This window comes from Carassius carassius, chromosome 7 (assembly GCF_963082965.1).
Source record: "Carassius carassius chromosome 7, fCarCar2.1, whole genome shotgun sequence".
Classification (NCBI taxonomy): domain Eukaryota; kingdom Metazoa; phylum Chordata; class Actinopteri; order Cypriniformes; family Cyprinidae; genus Carassius; species Carassius carassius.
Window position 1 is genome coordinate 5,809,104 of NC_081761.1, and position 21,911 is coordinate 5,831,014.

At 36.8% G+C, this 21,911-nt stretch overlaps 1 protein-coding gene across 4 annotated transcripts in view; it reads right to left on the bottom strand.

Annotated features, from left to right (window-relative positions):
- LOC132143406 (interferon-induced protein 44-like) overlaps window positions 1–21,589 on the bottom strand; it is a 58,888-nt gene extending 37,299 nt beyond the window's left edge. The window contains exons 1-7 of one of the 4 annotated variants that reach the window (XM_059553589.1): window positions 21,038–21,215; window positions 20,875–20,908; window positions 20,059–20,263; window positions 19,769–19,915; window positions 19,507–19,678; window positions 19,106–19,206; window positions 18,673–18,968 (exon numbers count right to left, since the gene is read on the bottom strand). In XM_059553589.1, the coding sequence (XP_059409572.1) occupies window positions 18,798–18,968; window positions 19,106–19,206; window positions 19,507–19,678; window positions 19,769–19,915; window positions 20,059–20,263; window positions 20,875–20,908; window positions 21,038–21,095 (888 nt within the window). In that variant the 5' untranslated portion in view covers window positions 21,096–21,215 and the 3' untranslated portion in view covers window positions 18,673–18,797. Of the gene's footprint in view, window positions 1–18,672; window positions 18,969–19,105; window positions 19,207–19,506; window positions 19,679–19,768; window positions 19,916–20,058; window positions 20,264–20,874; window positions 20,909–21,037 lie in introns of those variants that run through there. The other 3 variants (XM_059553590.1, XM_059553591.1, XM_059553592.1) reach the window with 3 other exon arrangements.
- Window positions 21,590–21,911: the final 322 nt, after the last annotated feature.

Sequence of the window (21,911 nt, forward strand, 5' to 3'; positions counted from 1 at the left end):
AGCTTGCACTGTTTTCCCAAACTCAGGTGTCTTAAAGCACCGATCCACTCCAAAGTCAGTAAGCTGTTGAAGTTCTTCAGTCCACTCTGTCCATTGTTGTGCGAAATGTTCTGGCACAGTGTCATCCCAGCCTGTTCTTAGTCTACACAATTCTTGCAGGATGTTTCTAGCAGGCAGTATGATTGGCGACAACATTCCCAGTGGGTCGTAGACTGAACTCATCGTAGACAGGATTCCTCTCCTGGTGAGAGGCTTCTGCTCTATATGCACATGGAACTTTGCTCTCTTGATGGCGAGTGAATCCTGGTCAAGATCGAGATCTTTGACTTCTGTTGCCCGGTCCTCAAGTGGAATGTTTAACAACACATTTCGATTGTTCATCGTCCATTTTGTCAGTCTAAACCCTCCTGTTTGACAAATGGCCTTCAAGTCTTGTAGTAGTCTGACTGCTTCTTGTTCAGTGGCAACTGCTCTCAAACAATCGTCTACATAAAAATTATTTAAGACTGTATCCACAACTACTGCACCAAACATGTTCTTGTTGTCCTCGGCACACCTTCTCAACGCATAACTCGCGCAGCTTGGTGAGGAGGTGGGCAGCATCTTCTGGTGGGAGTTTGACCTGGTGGAACATCGATTCCACATCCGCCATGATTGCGACTCGCTCTTGACGGAATCTAGTCAAGACACCAACCAGACTGCTTTTCATGGCCCTTGTAGTAATTGTTCATTGAGTGTGGTTCCTTGATATGAAGCGCCGCAGTCAAATACCACTCGCATTTTATGCTTCTTAGGGTGGTAGACACCATGATGCGGAATAAACCACACCTTTCCATCACTCCGTTTTAGTTCTTCATCTGGAACCTTTACAGCGTAGCCCTTTTTTATCACATCATTCATGAAGCTGACATAGTCCTCTTTGAACGTTTGATTTCTCTGTAGCTTCTTTTTCATGTTGAGCACTCGTTGCTCTGCCATTGCTCTGTTGTTGGGCATTTTCACGTCCTTGTTCTTCAACGGAAGACCAATAGAGTAGTGGCCATTGACCAGCTTTGCCTATTTGGAAACTCTGTCCATAAACAGTTGGTCTTCCTTAGACATTTCTAACTGCTCTCCTTGAGCATTCTCAGGAAAATCATACTTGAGTTGCTGAGTCCATATGTCTTCGAGTCGAGCCACTGAGATCCGATTCATCTGTATCTGCGGGTATCCATTATTTGTCCAGCTTCTGATGTTCTCAAGCAGCGGTCCATTTACTGTCCATCCCAAAGCTGTGTGTACTTCATACGGCCCATCCTTGACACTGCAGATTACCTCTTCTGGCTCCAAAGCCTTTGCCACATCAGTCCCAATGAGAAGACCGATATCTGCGTTTATTGATGGAATTCGTACACCTCGTAGATGTGACCACCTATCCACGTCTTCTTGGGTTGGAATGTTCTCTTTACTTGCGGGGATAACCTTTTGTGCGAAAACACCTGTAAGCTCGATGAAGTCATCACCTTCTAAGCTACCCACTTCTAGTTCTGATACAGCTTTGCATGAGACTGTCTTTTGGTCTCCCATAGTAGTGAGTAAGATGTTCACATTTTTTCCTTGCAGGTGAAGGTTGTTCGCAAGCTTGTAAGTGCAGAAGGAGCTATTACTCCCTGGGTCCATGAATGCATAACAAGTCAGAACCTTGTTGCCTTTCTTTGCCTTTACCCTCACAGGAACAATGGCGAGGACACTACCGGTACCCCCGACCCCAGTCTGAGCATGCTTCCCCTGCATCCACGAATCCACTGACAACGGTTTGCTCTTCCTTTAGAGACTCCTCTTTTGGCTCCTCCTGTGATGCCTCTTCCTTTGGTAAGTCTTTAAATGTCTGCTTTATGTGTAAGAGCGTAGGGTGTGTCGCTAAACATATCTGAGAGCTCTTCTTTTCTTCACAGGCGATACTCATGTGTCCTCCTATAAGACAACTGAAACAAAGTCCTTTACTCTTAAGGAATTCAAGCTTTTCTTTGTGAAGCTTTCTTTGGAGTTTCTTGCACTGTTCCATGGTATGATCTCCCCGACAGAAGATACAAGGTTTCATGAAGGCTTTGTCCATGTTTGTTCCCTTCTCCTGAGCTTTCTTGTTTCGGGCACCAGCAGCATCCTTCTCAGCTTTCTGTTCTTTTACTTCAGTGGCTAGTGTAGTGATGTTTTTCTTTCCACTTAACCTTTCAGTCTGGCGCTTTGTTTGTCCTGAGATTTCACCAAACACAGGGTGTGCTGCTATTTCAGCCTGTGTGTTGACAAATGACACTACATCTTTCAGGGTAGCCCTGATCTGGATCCATATGAAAACAGCTACGCACTAAGTCATTAGGCTGCCCATTTGTGTGCTGTTCTAGATAGTAAAGCCGATCTTTGCTGTTTTCAGTCTTGCTTTCTATGCGGTGCTCAAAGGCTCTAATGAAGAGACGATATTCTAATGGATCTCCCTTGAAAACTGGAATGTTCGGTGATGGCAATGTAGATAGCCTTTGCTGCTTTATTAGGCTTTCAGTGATGTTGTTTTGCCGTTGCATGACGGTAACCAGATTATCTGTGTGATTATCTGAAGTGACAGAAGCTTGTATCGCATCTGTACCTCTTCCACTAGTGTGCCTATGCCAAGTTCCACTGCTAGCTACACTTCTCTTACTGTGGCTGACATCATGCTTCCTTGGCGCAGACATCAATATTTCCACCTTACTGCCTTTGGTTCTACTTGACACCCCTGAACTTTCATATTTTCTTAACACGGCTAATCGTGCATCAGTTGCAGCGAGCCCTGCTTGTAGCTCCAACTGTTCTTTTTCAACCTTGAGCTTTAGTTCATGCTCCTCTAAAGTCTGTCTTTTTCTCAATGTAGCTGACTTGACTAATAGAGCAGCTCTCTCTAATTCGACCTTTAAGCGCTCAGCACGAGCTGACGATGTTGCAGAAGTAGCAGAAACAGACTTAGATTTTCTAGACTTACTGGATGTGACTGACACACTATCTTCAGGATGTATCAGCTCACTAATCTTGTTAGCCTCTTCTCTGCGTAGTATTGCATTCTGTATCCATGCGATCACTTCTTGAACAAATTCTCTGTGCTCATTATTTCTTGGCTCAAACCAATCCCTTTGATCTGTGTTCAAATTCTCTACGCATTCCATCTGGCAGAATATGTCTTTAACGTCATCATTTATTTTACTGAATTCCTTCATCAGTGTTTCATACTTGACCAACAACTCCTTTGCTATGATTTCCACATTTGCATCATCATCCATTAAACCATGCAATTTGTTCTTTTTCTCAGTAAGTTGTCCTAGTATGGCTTTTCTGGAGCTTATTTTCGTTTGCAGATTATACTCCAATGCTTTAAGCGTTGGCTTAACCACTCGTTTTTTCTCACTTAGGCTTACCGTGGCTTCTGTTCCTGTCTCCGTCATGATTGCTTTGATAGTCAGTCTGTTTTTTTACAGGTTCCACTTGCAACAGTCGCCCAGCAGCAACGACGAACTCCTTGAGGCGTTAACAATCCACTTAGCACTCACCAGCCACGAGTACAGCACATGATCAGGCTAGTCGAGAAAGTTAGCCCTTCATTGAACTTTCATTCATGTTCCACTTTCCACAAACCTCTCCAAAGGCTCGTTGTCCAATGTCAAGCAGGTTTTCTTACTAATATAGAGGTTTGAAATATTGAGATATGCAATGGCTTACACTAATAACTGTCTAATATTATACCAAGCAGCTAATCCCATTTGTAGTGTCCATTGTCAGCCCAGCAACACGGTTCAATAAATCCACTTCAGAAAAGTTGTTGAAATAAAAGATGAAAATCTCCGGTTTTATTCCTTGGTTTCAAATTTACAAAAAAAGAAAATATGAGCTGACTAATACACTTATTCTATAGTTGCTAATGAAATAAAAGATTACTAATAAAAGTATCTAGAAGTTAACAGTTAGCAGGTAAGAAAACCGTTCGCTTCCACAGCTCTCAAGATCTGAATAACATAATGAGAATCAACATAATATTTGGACTTTTCTTAAAGAGGCAGTACACTATTTTACAAATATGTACCAAATCCTATAAACACATGAATTCTAAGATGCTTTTAACCTATTAAGTAGAATTTAACATTTTAAACATTACATGAACTTCTAAATGAAATTATTTACCTTTTTAACATCAATTCTTATTCACATTACTATGAATTGTACTTTGGCCTCTACAGTGAGTGTGTTTTGTAAGAAATCAGCTTTCAACAGGAACCCCACCCAGTGCCTTGCGATAACTTATCTTAGTTTTTATATTTTATATACAGTACTGTATGTGTGCCTCCTCAGCATATACCACATTACCATTAATTCAATTTCTGTATGTAAGGCAAAGTCTGAGGAAAAGTGAAAATACAGGTATCCAATTTGTAATTAATAAAGAATTATAAAATAATTATGCAGGATTTATTTTGAACCTGAAACATTAGGCCTATTCTGAAAGTGAAAATATTGGGAGCTCATTAATAATTAATAAAGAATTATCAGATAATTCCTGAAGAATTACTAAGAATCTGAAACAGTATTCTAAAGTGAAAACATAGGGAACCCATTATGGAAGCATATGGGTAGCATTATTCAATTTGGGATGTAATATTCAAAATGACAATGCAAAATGTAAAATGACAATGCATTTCTGTATTTACATTTACATTTTCCAATACATTTGTGCAACGTTTGGTGCAAAATGAAAATGAAAATTAAATTACATGATTTTCATTTGCCATTTCATACACCAGTTTTAATATGTAAAATGAATACTAATTTTAACACTTTATAAGTTGCAAAATTAAAATGAAAATGTATTACAGAAATGATAAGATATGTATAACATGTTCTAGCAAAAACTGTGGCAAAATGATCATTTAAATGCTATTTTTCTTAAATGCATTAACACTCACAGTCAAGACACTTACGATTGCATTTTCATTCAGTGTCCCGCAATGAATGTAGCAAAATTCAATGCACACATTGAAAATGCATTCCGAGCCGATCACGTCTCCGCCCTCTCACGCCATGTCAATCACAGCATGAACAAGGATGGGGCTTGCAGAAGGTCAGAAACTCAAATCTCAAAAAGAGGATTCAAGTGAGAGAACATGGACAAGACAGTTGGCCCGTGTACGTTTTGATCATTTCGGTTTATGGCTTCAATATTTCATTCGCACTTGTGAGCAGAGCTGAAACGCTGCTTTCATCTGATTGGTCAAATCGCTCCACCTTCAGCTCGGTCTTTCGATTATTTCAGGCAGAATAAGAGTCAGTGCGAGTGAAGCACTGTAATGTCTGAAACCACCGCTCACTGTTAATTAGCATAATATTTGAATCAGATGTAGCTGGGCACATAATACGTGCTGCTGCGACCTGCAAATTATTTCTAGGTTGTAGTATTGTATGAATATTGTCCTACTGATAAATACAGTGCAAATAGTTCTCTCTCTTTGGATAAAAGTGAAGTGGAAATAAAAATCAATAATAGACTGAACAGTTCCATGTCTGTAACATTTACCACTCTCATATTTTAAGTCATAAGGCACTAGGTATGTGTGTGTGACATTAATAAATAATTGTAAAAATTAATATAGTTACATTTCTAAATAAAAATAGTAAAATCAGCTCTGCTGCTCAGTGCTCGCGGCTGTAGACGGTAATGTTTTTTCTTGGTTCTGAATAAATGCGATTTAATAGTCCAAGGCGACTTATATATGTTTTTTTCCTCGTCATGACGTATTTTTGGACTGATGCAACTTATACCGAAAAATATGGGTAACATTATTATTATTATTTATTATGAGAGTAATTGACACAGACTAGAACTTTAATGTTTCACCAAATTCAGCTCAGATCTTCAGACTCTTCAGTCTGTCTCGTGTTGCTGTATAACTGGCCAGACTTACCTTCCCAAAAAATCCTATTTTATTTTATTTAATAAATTTAACTATATTTATTTCCACTTCACTGTTATCCAAGGAGACATAACTATTTGCACTGTTTTTATGTGGGACAATATTAATACAATACTATAACCTAGAAATAATTTAATTTAACTGGCCAGACTTACCTTCCCAAGAAATCCTTTTTTATTTTATTTCATAAATTTAACTATATTTCTTTCAACTTCACTGTTATCCAAGGAGACAGAACTATTTGCACTATTTTTATCAGTGGGACAATATTTATACAATACAGTATACAACCTAGAAATAATTTAACGGGGTCTCTTGCAAGTCGCAGCAGCACGAATTATGTGCCCAGCTACATCTGATTCAAATATTATGCTAATTAACAGTGAGTGTAGTTTCAGACATTACAGTGCTTCACTCGCTTATTCTGTTTCGCACGCACTCTTATTCTGCCTGAAAGAATGAAAAGACCGAGCTGAAGCTGGAGCGATTCGACCAATCAGATGAAAGCAGCGTTTCAGCTCCGCACACAAGTTCGAATGAAATATTGAAGCCATAAACCGAAATGATCAAAACATACACGGGCCAACTGTCTTGTCCATGTTCTCCCACTTGAATCCTCTTCTTGAGATTTGACTCTCTGACCTTCTGCAAGCCCCGCCTTGTTCACGCAGTGATTGACATGGCGGGAGGGGGCGGAGACGTGATCTTAAATAATCTAACGTAAAGTGTGAATGTATATGAATTCCCATGTATTAATATTAAAATCGTGGCCTTAATGATTTAAATCTGTTGTATTTGTCATATCAATACATGTTTTAGTGAATTTATTGAAAGCAGTTTACTCATCTACTTAATAGGAAATAACATTTCTGTGCATGCTGCAAACTCGTTTCGGGGATTACATAATGTTAAACGAGACTACACTTTGAAACCTTAAAATGAATACAATTTATGTAATTGTTTAACCATTTTGTAATATTTTGCTGTGCGATTTTCTCCTATCCAATGACTGCCATTACAACCATAGATACACAAAAGCACAGCATACAATTACAAATCACATCCATTTTATTTGTTTGCTGTACTCCATATCTTTAGAATCCAAATGTTTGCAAGGAACATATCCAAATTCAGCCCTTTATCAATCGATCTTCTTCTTCATTCTCAGCAACAGCCACCGTCACAGTCAAAGCCCGCGCTCGTTATGATTCGAATTTGAAAATAGCACCAGTGCGCCACCCTCGAGAAACGTTACGACATGGTTTATGGCACTGATATCGAACTCTCATTGGTTCTCACCTTATTCGTCACAGATTGCGACATGCCGTGTTTCAGTTGATAGACAACATTTGAAATCAGTACTGCGCCAGTGTGCTTTCACGGAGAGAAGATTTATAATTTCACGGATTAATAAAATAAATTCTGCTCTGTACCTTATAAAAACTATTACCTCCAGAGAGGACTGCGACTGGAACTCATTATCATTTGAACTACTTTTGCTACCACTTTTGATATTTTCGCAAAGAATAAATGATTAATGTTACATTTGTTTGTCTGTTATTTGTTTATTTATAACAGTAACGTTATGTAGTTTTAAGAAATGGTTATGGGTAGGTTTAGGGGTAGGTGTAGGATTAACGTTAGTGGCTCAAAATAACGTTTTAATGTTATATTTTTACTAAAATTGTGTTTTATTATGTTTTATTCTTTTAACATTCTGTATAAAATGGGTAGGTTTAGGTTCGGGTGGGGTTTAGGGATCTTACATTTATTAAAAAAAATTATAAAAAGGGGAAAAAATAATAATAATCCGATACTCATTGAAAAGCAGCTTCATGAGCTTCTATGGATAACTGACTGGTCAGAGAAAACGCTCTATCTGTACGTATTTGAGGTTGTTTTTACGTAAATTTAGTTACGTATCGAACCTGTAATTACGTCCAGATAATACGTAAACGACACTGTAAATGCGTAAAGGCACATACGTATTGGACAGTTTTAATTTAGGTCTAAATATGTACGTTTTGATTGTGAGATCAGGCTGAATTATTAGATAATTCCTCAAGAATTACTTAGAATCTGAAACAGTATTCTAAAGTGAAAACACAGGGAAGCCATTAGTAATTAATAAAGAATTATCAAATAATTCCTGAAGAATTACTTAGAATCTGAAACAGTATTCTAAAGTGAAAACATAGGGAAGCCATTAGTAATTAATAAAGAATTATCAAATAATTCCTGAAGAATTACTTAGAATCTGAAACAGTATTCTAAAGTAAAAAAAAAAAAAGGGAACCCATTAGTAATTAATAAAGAATTATCAGATAATTTTGCAGGACTTAAAGAATTCTAAAGTGAACCTATTAGTAAATAATAATAAACTACATCATTTTGACTAAGAACAACCTATAAAAGTAATCATAAACTTTGTAAAATACTCTCATCTGTTTATTTCAGATTAGAACATTTCTTAATACAGCATATTTTATTCCATTTTAACATGTATACTGCCCACATTTGAACTAATTTAACAAACCTTTCATAATCAAAAGTTAAACATTTAGAAGCAAACAAAATCCATATTTCATTTCCATTATAGGCTAATAAGTGGGCTGTAACAAAGTTGCTACTGTTGTAGTACTTTGTACTTGTCCTTTTACTCAAGTAATTTTGAGAATGAATAGACCTACTTATAATTTTACTGGCGTAATATTTTATTGGGGTATCTGTACTTTTACTCAAGTACTTGATTTGTGGGACACAGACTGATTATTATAGTGTTTTTTTTGCATATAACTGTTCATTAGTAGTTACTTCATAGTTATTTTTCTTCAACACTAACTAATAGATAATTAATAGTAGTTCTTCAGGAGGTATGACAGAATATATTAGTTACTGATTAGCTAACTGTTACTTAACACAATCATAAAATTATATTACATACTGATTAGTTAACACATCTTTCTTAGTAGTTGACAGTAGTGAGTTAAGTGTTAATGAATAATCACCTGTTAGTTCTTCAATAATTCCTTATTAGTTATGAAGTAAGTAAAAATCAGTATTCTAAAGTGTTACCGAAAACATTACCGTCTACAGCCGCGAGAGGGCGCTCTGTGTTTTCAGTGGTAGACTACAGACTACTACGGTAATAATAATAACTAGAATTAAAAGTTAGTGAACTAACTTTGATGTTGGCTTGGCCATCTTGGCCATGGGGCAAAAGAGCCACAGTACTTGTGTGCCCAACATTCTTGAATTGCCCCGCTGCAAAAAAAAAAAAAAAAAACATAAAAAAATACACCTGCAACAGTCGTTTTCCATGGTCCCTTGCGGTTTTCCTTTTTAATAAAAAGCCTAGGCTATGATAACAGCTAGGACAGGGTTGTCTAGCTGAATGCGAAATAAGTCATGCAAAAACTATAATCTCCTAAATACCATTCAATTTGATCTTATTTTAATAGTACTGACAACATATTTAATTATCACACAGTACTGAAAAATTAAAGAAGGGAAACTATATATAGTATACTTCGGCGAGTCAAGAGCTAAACAAAAAGTCCTGTTTCATTACAAAATACTGTACCTTTTATAAACTTTATACTATCACCACAAAATTTTAATTTATATTTATTTAAAAAATAAATATTTCATAAAACTGAAACTTAAATATATTATTTCTATAGGCTATACAAAAAAGAAAAGAAAAAAGACTAAATAATAAGGCTGAATAAGCTGATCTATAGCATGTTAAATGGTGGTTGCCTGTCTATGAATGGTAGACCCCTCTAAGCTCACAGAAGTGGTTTTACCCAAGTCCTCAGCAGCCAATGACATTGACCCGTTCAAACTGATTTTTAATGCGTACTTCACGTGTTTTTCATGTGTATTTAACTTTTATTTTTATCATGTGAAATACACGTTAAATATGCGCTGATTTTTCACGTGTTGTCTACACTGGCTGGCTGATGAAGCGCTCATTTCTCTCTCGTCTTTCTCTCTGTTCTTTGGCGAGAGACATAATTTATGAATGAGATCTGACCCGGTAATAATAACATATGTTGGTTTAGCCTGTCAGTGTGAATGAAATGTGTATTTATTTGTCCGATCTCGCCCCGAAACGCGGCTGTCATGTGACTTTTTTTTCCGCGATGTCAAATATTGCATTTTGCACACATACACGGCTCAAAACCCCCTGGATTTTGCTCTTGTTGTGTTCAAATGGGTGGATTGTGTGCATTCGGAGTAATATTGTATTTTAAGAAGCTCTTAAAAATATATATAAATGACTTTACCATGTTGTGCAGCGCCGATCAATCTATGTGACTTTCAGCCTGACAGAGAAAATCTCACAAGCACATATAAAAACTCATTTCCATGTGTATAATATATTTTTCTAATTGTTTTGTGCCGTTTTGCTGGAGTGTTTTAATGTGAAAGGCTGTAAATCCTCTATGTGGAAGTGTTCAGAGAAATACATCGCGAGCTCGCGCTGTGACCTTCAGCCTGACAGAGAAAATCTCACAAGCACATATAAACACTCATTTTCATGTGTGTAATATATTCTTCTAATTGTTTTGTGCCATTTCGCTGCATTGTTTTAATGTGAAAGGCTGTAAATTCTCTATGTGGACTAAAAGTGTTCAGAGAAATACATCGCGAGCTCACGGCCAGTTGGGTGCCGCGAATCAGTGGCGTCATGCAAATTCAAAGTGAGGGGGCACGTGCCCCATCAGATTTTTCCTCCCTGATAATTTTTTTGTCACAACTTTATTCTTATTATGCTCCATAATATACCAGAGCCTATAACGACTCAAATGTATTATTCTGGATGTGTAATAAATCGGTCAGCAAGCATCAGCCCGCCTCTTTTTCCTAATATGGTGTCTGTGTATCAAATTTAGAGCGCGTAGCGCTTCAGAATATTTGCTGTGTATATGTTCAAGGCAAGCAACTTACTCATCTCGCACGTTGAGCTGGCAGGCAATGTTTTACAGATGGTATTGAAGTGGTAAGTGGGCAAAGCAACAAATCGGCATTGAATTATCTCTCTCATGTGCTCATAACTTCCGTTATTATTATCAGTTCACTTTACTTGCTCATGATTCGCAAGTACCGTATTTTCCGGATTATAAATCGCTCCGGAGTATAAGTTGCATCAGCCAAAAAATGCGTCATGAAGAGGAAAAAGACATATATAAGTCGCATTTATTTAGAAATTTATTTCACAAAATCCAAGACCAAGAACAGACATTTAATCCGGAAAGGCAAGTTATTCAACTACACAGCAACGTTAGCACACAGAATAACAGGCTGAATAGGTGTCCGGTGTGTTAACGTAACACATTAACAGCTATTCAGCTACGCAATAGCATAAAGAACATATACCTGGGAGGCTGAATAGTCTAAATTAACATAACGTTAAGCCAGTGAGTCCAACAAGCAAGTTACCAGTAAACAAGTTCACTAAGCTCCCGCGATTTTCTTCATCCTTCCTTGGTGTCGATTCTGAACAATCGACACCAAGGAATTTGATACATAATATAAACATTCTATAAGACATCAAATATATATATATATATACCAATTTGATACATAATATAAACATTCTATAAGACATCAAATATATATATATATATAGCCTATATGACCACTAACACATGTTAAAATGAGCAGAACACTGAATTCTATTTGGTACCTACAGGTCATGATGCAGAGAAATATTTTGTCATTTTTTCAAAAGAAAAGGCCAGAAAGTCACAGCCCTAGTGTATCCTGTCAAGAAACTGAGAGGGCAGGTAAGCAATTTGTGGGATTTAGTGAGAATTCCTATTTAGTGGTAAGGGAAGAATAAGTATTGATTTGATGAATGAAAAAAAGTCAGCATTTTTTAGTAGCCTATATGTAAGAAGCTTCATATGATTTAATTTCAGTTTTTCAGTCAGACAGCCAAGGCTGTGAGGATTCTGCTCAGATTCTGAGTGTCACACAAAGCCATGAGATTGAAGGTGATTATGTCAGGGGGAAAGTCAAGGCTGTTCTTTGTGACAATTTGATACATAATATAAGCATTCTATAAGACATCAAATTATTAAGCATTGTCTACTTTGCAGAAGCAGATGCTGATTTTGTCATCCCAGTTGAGCGTTTGGCAAGGGACAGGTACATAAGGAAAGGACCTATTCACAGGGAGGAAGACAGATATCCAAAAACTTTACATGGAAGCAAACTCAGAAGTTTCAGCAAGTCATGGTTTGAGAAGTATCAGTGGTTAGAATACCACAAAACAAATGATTCTGCTTTTTGTTTTCCATGTCAAGTTTTTGGACACAGTACACACCATGACAAGTTTTCTGCTGAAGGGTTTAGGGATTGGAAGACTGCTTTGGAGACAGGGAAAGGCTTTGACTTCATGCCCACATTGAATTGGCCAAGAAAAACCCTAAAGGTGTGCCCAGTTACCTTTCTGCACAGAGTCAGAATGAAATGATTGGCTGCATTGCAAAAGAAGTCAGAGGGAAAATAATAGATGAAGTGAAGGAAGCAAAATTCTTTTCTGTGTGCCTCGACACAACTCCAGACTCAGCTAAACAGGATCAGTTGTCGGTCATTCTTCATTTTGTTGACAAAACAGCCAATATTTAGGAGTGCCTAATTGACATGGTGCACGTGAAAGAGACAACTGGTATTGGTCTTGCCAGGACTCTTGTGGAGACAATGGAGAAATACAACCTTGAAGTCAGCAATATCAGAGGACAGGGATATGATGGTTGTGCTGCCATGTCAGGAATATATAGGGGCGTACAAGCGATCATGAAACAGACCAATGACAAGGCATATTTCGTGCATTGCTATGCCAATCGTATGAACCTTGTTGTAGTTGATATGTGTTGTAAAAATATACCCTCCCGCAACTTCTTTGGTCTCATTGAACAGCTCTACGTGTTCATGGAAGGTTCCACCAAAAGACATAGCTTGTTCATTGATGTACAAAAAAGAGTTGATGGGAAATGACCCCGGGAGACCCAAGACACTGAAGTCCTTGAGTACAACAAGATGGGCAGCACGAATTGACAACTGCAGAGCACTTCTCATTACCATAGATTCTGTGGTGGAGACGTTGGATCTGATTCAGACAAGTGTTGCATTTGACAGGGACACATCAGGAACTGCAATGGCACTGAGAAGAGCCATTGATTTTGAATTCTGTTTCCATCTGGTGGCCTTAAGTAGAATTCTGTCGGTGACAGGTACACTTTCAAAATACCTTCAGGGTGAAGACATGGACATCTGCACAGCTATAGATCTTGTGAATGATTTCAAAATGGAGTTGTCTGTCTTGAGGAGGGATGAAGTTTTTAATGAGATGTGGAATGAAGCAGAAATGGTGGCATCAAAGATTGATGTTGAATGGGTGGAAAGAAGGCAACGAAATGTTTCAAGGAGACTGGATGACAACTGGCAAAGCCAGACACAGATCAATCAAAAAGAGGAGGTGTAGGTAAATTTTTACTTTGCCACTCTTGACCTCTGCATTCAGAGCATAACTGAAAGGTTTAGCATTGAGAACCAACCTCTTCTCAAACACACAGCCTGCCTCACAAGACCATCTTTAGAGAAGATCCCAAACCTGAAACAGCTGTGTGCATACTGCGAAGGGGATGTAAATTCAAATCAAGCTGAAATAGAATACAAACTCCTGATACACAGATTAAATAGAGAAAACACACCGGCCCTGCAAGATGTTGGCTATTTATCAGTTCCTGCTTCAGAATGGTCTTGTTGAAGCATATCCTGAAATTAGCAAAATGTACCAGCTCATTATCACTCTGCCAGTCACATCATGCAGCAATGAAAGATGCTTCTCTGCGCTAAAATTCATAAAGAACAGATTGCGTACCACAATGTTGCAGGAAAGAATGGCTGATCTGATGGTTATTGCTGTTGAGGCAGAGAGGACCCAAGATGTGAACTTAGAGAGAGTGAGGGATTCCTTTTGGAGCCTTGCAGACAGACGTTAGGGTAGGCATAAAAGTCCTCTAATTTGTGGTTTTATCATCTGTGTTTTAAGTTATTGGCATTGTGTATAGTCATATTTGTAAATTGATGCACCTGTAATTGTTGAGTGAAGAAGTTAAGATTGCACTATTTAAGAAAAGGGGCAGTATTGCATATCCTAATGTAGAAGTGAATGCCATTTTCAATATGTTTAACCATAACAGCACAAATAATTGACTTGAGCACTTCTGTATAAACATACAGGGCTGGCCCTACCACCAGACGTCCCAGAGGAATGGACTTTACCATGACCTTCACCCACCTGAGAAATGGTTTTGCAACAGTTGTTACCCAGAATCATAAATCCAATGGCTAGCTATAGCCCTTCTGTCTGGTTCATAGGTTAAATGTACAAGTTACAAGTTACTAGCTTTTCTGTTAGCTCATAAATTACTCTTTACAAGTTCCTTATTTAAAATATAATAATGTAACTATTGTAAAATATAACAGTGTAACTACAGTATTTCAATGATTTTACTAAAGTAATGTTACATATTAAATTTGATTTGATTACTTTTTTTTACATTTCTGTCAAATATTAATCATTTTCAAATAAACGGGGTAGTGTTAACCTTATTCAGCACTGAAATCTGTCAAACTTCTTTCAAAGTCCTTCATCACATATTAATATTAATATTAAAATAACTTAATTTCAGAGCACCACAAAGTCAGACCTCAGCACCTTTATGTACCTTTAATGTAAGATCGTTCTTAGGCCACATACCAATTGAAAATCATAAAAACTGCAATGGTACTGTTTTTAAATCATGTGTAGGGTTGCTGCTAGCTCCGTTAAGGTATTTCTGTCCCTCCCAAACAGCATTGAAATGGTATGTTTAGCAGCCAGTATTTAAAAAAATTCAGGGGGAGAAACCCCCTGACCCCTCCTAACATGATCCATATCACCCGTCAGAAAACAATTGCAACGTCTCAGATTGTGCCCCCCCAGAATTATGGCTTGCATGACGCCCCTGCCGCGAATATATCATGTTATTACTTTAAACAGTTCAGAAACATCTGAATTTAGCTCTTGGTGTGTTCTAACGGGTAGATTGCGTGCAATCGCCGATATAATTTAATTTAAAAAGGTCTTAAATAAGAATAAATTCGCTCGTTGTGAGCTCCGTGGAGACAATGCCTGAGCTGACCAGCCGTGATTCTTCTCTCGTCTTTCTGACTGCTCTCTGCCCAGAAATCAATTATTAATGAGCCCTGACCCCTGTAATAATCAGATATGTTGGTTTAGCTTGTCAGTTTGAAGGAAATTGTATTATTTACTTGTATTTTTAACCGGTTTAAAAGTGAAATTAAACCCGACTCCTCCCCTAAATCTCTCTCGGCTATTGCAACTGTAGGGGCGCAATTTTTCTCAGACAATGTAAGTCTATGGGTAATGTATTAAACATTTAAAAATTAATTTTAAAAAAAACTTTAAGTCTGATCACTCTGAAAAGATATAGCAACAACCACTGCTCTATCCCGCAGGTGTCTGCCGAGTTTGGGGATTGTGGCTTTAAAGCCCTAGGAGGAGTAGCGTTTAGAATTTTTTAGTCTCAGAAAAATAATAAGAAGAAGAAGGAGAAGTTTAAATAGCATAACAGTATGTTGGCTTTGCCAAGCCAACATAATAAAAATAAGAAGTTTAAATAGCATAACAGTATATTGGCTTGTTGCCAAGCCAACATAATAAAAAGAAGTTTAAATAGCATAACAGTATGTTGGCTTGTTGCCAAGCCAACATAATAAAAATAAGAAGTTTAAATAACATAACAGTATGTTGGCTTGTTGCCAAGCCAACATAATAAAAATAAGAAGTTTAAATAGCATAACAGTATGTTGGCTTGTTGCCAAGTCAAAATAATGATTTGTTTATATACTACAAACACTTGTTATCACATAATAAGGCAGAATCGTTTCTATACTGTAATAAATGCTAGGTGAATTAGCACTGCATTGTTCTTACACTTTATCAACTGCTGGAGATTTTTTTGGACTTGAAAAAAACAAAACCAAAAACAAATGTTTTCATACAGCGATAATTGGATGCTGTTGCCCATATTAGGAATTTCCTGTTATGACTTTGTTATGAGAGTGGGGTAAGATTAGCCATTTTCCTATTCATTTTAAATGCATCTATTACAAAGAGTTCTAAAAATATGTTTTCTTATAAAAAAATAAAAATAAAAAAATAAAAAGTGTTCCCATGGCTCAGTTTGCCTGGGGATTGGGATAAGTTGACATGAGTTAAGTCAGTGGGTAAGATAAACACATAATGTGAAAACCAAACCAACCATTACACCAATGTGAAATAAATAATAATTAAAAAAGTAATTTAATAATTTCTTCCAAACAGTCATGTTTCTGTCGAATTCATTAAACAGGAGCAAGACAACACACAGATAGTCCAAGATCCTGACAAATTTAAATACATGTGTTTGTAATTAAATACCTTTGGAAAACATCAAATGTATTTTTTTTTAAATACATTTAATCTTAGTATTTTTGTATTTTGAAAATAAAAAAAATACTAAGATGAAATGAATTTAAATGCAAAAAGGTAGCCTATTTCTGCCCATCCCTGCTTAATAATAATAATAATAAGAAGAAGAATGTTACAGACCTACATTAATTGGAAATGCTAAGCAGCACGGAGAGTTTATTGTGGGGCCCCACCAGTGCATGTCCTGTGTGCCCGTCCGCTATGCCATTGTGTGGAAATAGTTATGGTTAATAATTAAATTATGTGGAAATAATGTCGGCACTTTATCTATTGTAAAAAAAATGATTAGAATTTACAATGTTTTCCTGCCAGTTGGCACTGAGAGTGACTGACACATAATGGTCAGAAAAAAAAAGAGACTAAGTAGTGTAAAAAAAAAAAAAAAAGGAAAAAAAATATAAAAAATCCCTAATACCTCTCTTTTCAGTGCGCTCATATTGTCTTAATTTGTAAATGTAATATTTAGCACTTGGCATTAGAAGTTATATTAGTAATAACTGGCATATGAGAAGTTTTATACCACAGACTAAAATAAAAAATGTGCCTTTTTCGAAGTTGCTGTATATTAAAAACACAAGGTGTCTGAATTTGCATTCTATTTAGATAGCTGAAGCTCATAGACATTCATTAGTTTCACTCAGGTTAATTAGTTTTTTTTAGCACCCCCTCTGAACTCTGAACGCTCGTCACTATATATATATATATATATATATATATATAGTGACGAGCGTCCCGGGAACAGATCAGCGTTGCCCTGGAAACGGACACCTTGCACCTGCAGAGCCTCATCACGAGCTGATCGACCACACCTGAAGCTTGTTCGCCACCGGCCAGATAAGCCGTGTTCGACAGCACGACGAGGAGACTGATACCTCCAATGCGGCTGAGACCTAACCTGTGTTTACTCCTCTCTCTCTGGGAGAAGTGGGAGAGCGAGCGGCGCCGTTTCCCTGGAGGGTGGTCCAGCAGGGACAACGCGCGCCGGAGGGCCTCCTTCAGCCCATGAGCAGGCCGACGGGCCCTGGTCCCTGGGATGAGCCGATGCCCACGGAACCTACTTAATTAAAAAAAGGAATAAATATATAAAAAAATCCCTAATTCCTCTCTTTTCAGTGCGCTCATATTGTCTTAATTTGTAAATGTAATATTTAGCACTTGGCATTAGATATTATATTAGTAATAACTGGCATAAGAGAAGTTTAATACCACAGAAGAACTAAAATAAAAAATTTGCCTTTTTCGAAGTTGCTGTATATTAAAAACACAAGGTGTCTGAATTTGCATTCTATTTAGATAGCTGAAGCTCATAGACGTTCATTAGTTTCACTCAGGTTATTCTCAATTAGTTTTTTTTAGCACCCCCTCTGAACTTTTAAGCCCCTTCTTAACACCAAGCCTCTTGTTTTCTATTATCTTTCCTTTAAGATGCAGTGAAGAAATTTTGTTTAAAAATATTTTACAAGTGGATAAAAAAAAATTTCTGCCAGAACCACTTTGTCATTTTTGTGTAACCGACATTCAAGAAAGCCATCTTGTGCCATGTGAAAAGAAAATAATACAACAGACCACATAGGTTTTGTTCAGGTTGGTGTAGCACTTTAAAAGTATTCATTATAATAATAATACGAAAAATTATTACATAAATTAATACGGTTAATGCAAATAATTTTTCAGCTTGGAACCTGCATTTAAAAAAAAAAAAAAAAACAGACATCATAATTTGCAGTAGATATTTATTGCTGCTGTTTAGCCACTGTTTGAAAGTGATGTGACATACAGCCAGTATGGTGACCCATACTCAGAATTCATGCTCTGCATTTAACCCATCCAAAGTGCACACGCATGCATGCATGCACACACATGAAGATGAAGGTGGAGAAGGTGGGGAGAGGACTGTACATTTACTCCCCACACCTACAATTCCTGCTAGCCCAAGACTCAAACTCACAACCTTTTTTGGATTGCGAGTCTGACTCTCTAACCATTAGGCCCCAACTTCCAAAGTATTACAGCAGGCTACTAGTTTGTGCCATATATACTTGGGAAATCACAGTAGCCACTGGAATAGAGATTCATTCAAAGACAAATTTTGCAATTGTCAAGATTATCTGCTGAAATAAGATGCACATGCGGGTCAAAGCCGAAGAATTTACGTTTACATTAAAGCATTTAGCAGGTGCTTTTATCCAAAGCATCTTACATTAGATGCTCATGGTGAGCAAAGCAAAGTTTATTAGAAAACTACAATGAGAATTGCAGAAATTACTTTATTTTTCTCAGTAGCTATCAATATCCTCCAATCTATCATCGGCAAGCTGAACAATCTGTTCAAGAGCCTTTAGTAACAGAACGTCGGTGTCATCATCTGTGTCGATCTCATTGTGGTAGTTCTTCACAGGGAATATGTTTGTCAGTGGCACACCTACTTTAACACTGCACAACTCCATCTATACAGAAACAGAATGTGATAATATAAGAAAATCTGAAAAATAGACATGACTATGGATCAGATCAACCTAGGCTATTATGTAAAAGTCACTGCAAGTGTCACATGTACAGTATGTCTTTGAATGATATCACACACCTTCTCCTTGATTTTCTTGCTAGTGTACATCTTCCTCAGATTTTTTTGGACCAGTGGACATGCTTCATCCATTTTAGTCATGACAACCACTTGAGGAATCCCTACAGGAAATGTAGAGGCAATGTAAAAGTTAAATATTTTTCAAAAAATTGAGCATATGTGTGGCAAAGTTTGTTGAAAGGTGTATATGTCTAGGCTATAAATGATCCATATACTGGGCCATGGGCAATGTAAGCAATCAAGCTTGAGAGTTACTTGTTCTTTTCTTTCAACTTGTATGTGATGTTTTCCGCTTACACAATGACAAAACATTTTACACAAACCCAACCCACTATCATTATACTGACTCCTCTCTCCAATGTAATGTAATGTATGTGAGTTCATTTAGGGGGAAGTTTTACCCCTTTCACTGATTCTCTGGCGGATGATCTTCAGCTTGTCAATAAGACGATCATCTGTGTATTGCAATATATTTGCTGGTAGGACGTAAACCAGGCAGAAAGACTGGTCGGAGAGGTTGGGGTCATGGTTGAATTGCTGATCCTTAAAAGTGAGTGGCTTTTCTTCGTTGAACTAAGTTTGGAAATTCAGTAAAATTAATCATCAGATATATTACACACATACAAATCAGTTATTTGATAAATTCATGAATAGGTTTATTACTTTATAGCCGTCCTTCACATGACCATACACAGCATTGATGATATCTTCTGTTTGCGATCCTTCAAATGCTTCAGGTTCCAATCCCATGATGTCTTTGAAGATAAATGGCAATGTTTTTTTCCCACTTCTGATGGAGAATCCTTTGAGCTGCAAATGATGACCAAATATATTTGTGAACATTTTTTAAGAAATCCTCATACGATTAGACAAATTCTTACAATGCCCAAGTTTGGGTCAACATTTTTGGGTCTTTTGTAAAAGACATGCAGCTATAGGTGGCGAATACCTACATTTTTAGTGAAACTTTGACTGTCACCACCAGATGTATCAACTAGTGCTCTAGAGGAGATCCGTCCCAGAAAGGCGCTATCAACTGAGTTAATAAAGCTGGACTTTCCTGCTCCGATCGGTCCAGCTAACAGGATCTTGATGTCCTTTACATCTGGATGACTTGGACAGAAGTTTTCAAGCTTTTTTTTTAGGTCTTCTTTCTGTCTGTTAAAAGAAAACACATATGTTTTGTTATGTGGTACAATTGAGTCATATTGTCTACAACGTATGTCTGGAATAGAATATAACCATACTTTGTTTCCTTTAATGAAATTATGTAACACAAATTTCCCATAAGAATTAACAATACAATTATGAACTTATGTTTAGGTAATTTTAGGTCATTAGACGATATTTAGATCTATTTGTTTAAATGTTCATATTCCACAATTGTTATACGCATAGGCATATGCAAATTTTGGAACTTCACTACAGTAAAAATCTATACTTACCTCTTTTTTTATACTTTACATTTTGTGCTTACAACTAAATTGGTAAATATTAGTTTATTTCCTTATAACACATTGGCTGATGCATCATCATCCTGCACATAACTATATATATACATTATATCTAAATAATCCACATGAGAACAGTTATTTTCCCCCTCAGGCTATGCGCCTGAACAATACATAACACATCTCAGGATTCTACATCTGTAAATAGCTTATTTGCACATTCATAATTCTTATAATAATGAATATTTTATATTTTTTATCACCATATGGTATTTTATTCTTCATAATTATTATTCTTATACAGTATTTGTAACTTACCCCCAGTCAAATTTCCTCCATGGTTTATCCAGTTCTTGGGAAAAAAATATGTAGGTCATATACATGTATAGCAGTTAACAACAATTATAGAGTAGCATGTCTCTCTGAGAATAAATGTGTATAGATATTTAAAAATAAAAAGTGGTAATAAAGATCCTCTCACCTGGATTTGGTGGTGGTGGTGATGGTGGCCGTGGCACTGTAGACTCTGATGATCCCATTTTTCTCTCTTCAATATATTTATATCAGCTCTATCCTTGAGCACATCTGATTTGTCTCAGCAGAAGATACTAAAATCAGACCCACACCAGAACTGTTATATATGCATCCGTTTTATTTTCACTTTCATTTTTGCAAGCATTATGCAACGTTTGCAGCAAAATTCAAATCCCACCCCACCCCAACATGATCTAGCTCTTTTCAGTTATCCAAGATGTCGGTTACACATTGGTATGCATAGTATACACTCCCAAATGCACATTGGTGCAGAATTTTTTTTTTCATTGCTTTGATGTATCCGTTAGGTGCAAATTATTTTTGTTGTTGTTGTTTTTGCAACACATTATGTTGCAGCCTTATGCTAACATGCTCTACGTTATCTTTTCCCTCTTCAGTCTACACTCCATACCCCATAACCACAAAGTTAAAACCAAAGCAAATAGAGTGGTCCATATACTCATTGTCTGTTTGCTTTGGGTCTGTTTACTTAAACTTTATGTCCAGTTTGAAGTCCTACATTCCCTGAACAGAATATGTCTGTAATTTGTTGTGTCCAGTTCCTGCTTCTCAAAAAAAAAAAAAAAAACACCACAGCATAAAGGAAATTCGTACAGGTTCGGAGCAATTTGACATTGGGTTTTTTGAATGTACATTCCCTGTATGTTAGAATTTTGGTTTTGTACTACACAAACATGTTAACTGCAATTTAATCAAAATACTGACTAACGGAAATATTAAGACATCAGAATAAAATTAATTGTGTAATTTTCTGCTGTTAGACATACTATATATATATATATATATATATATATATATAT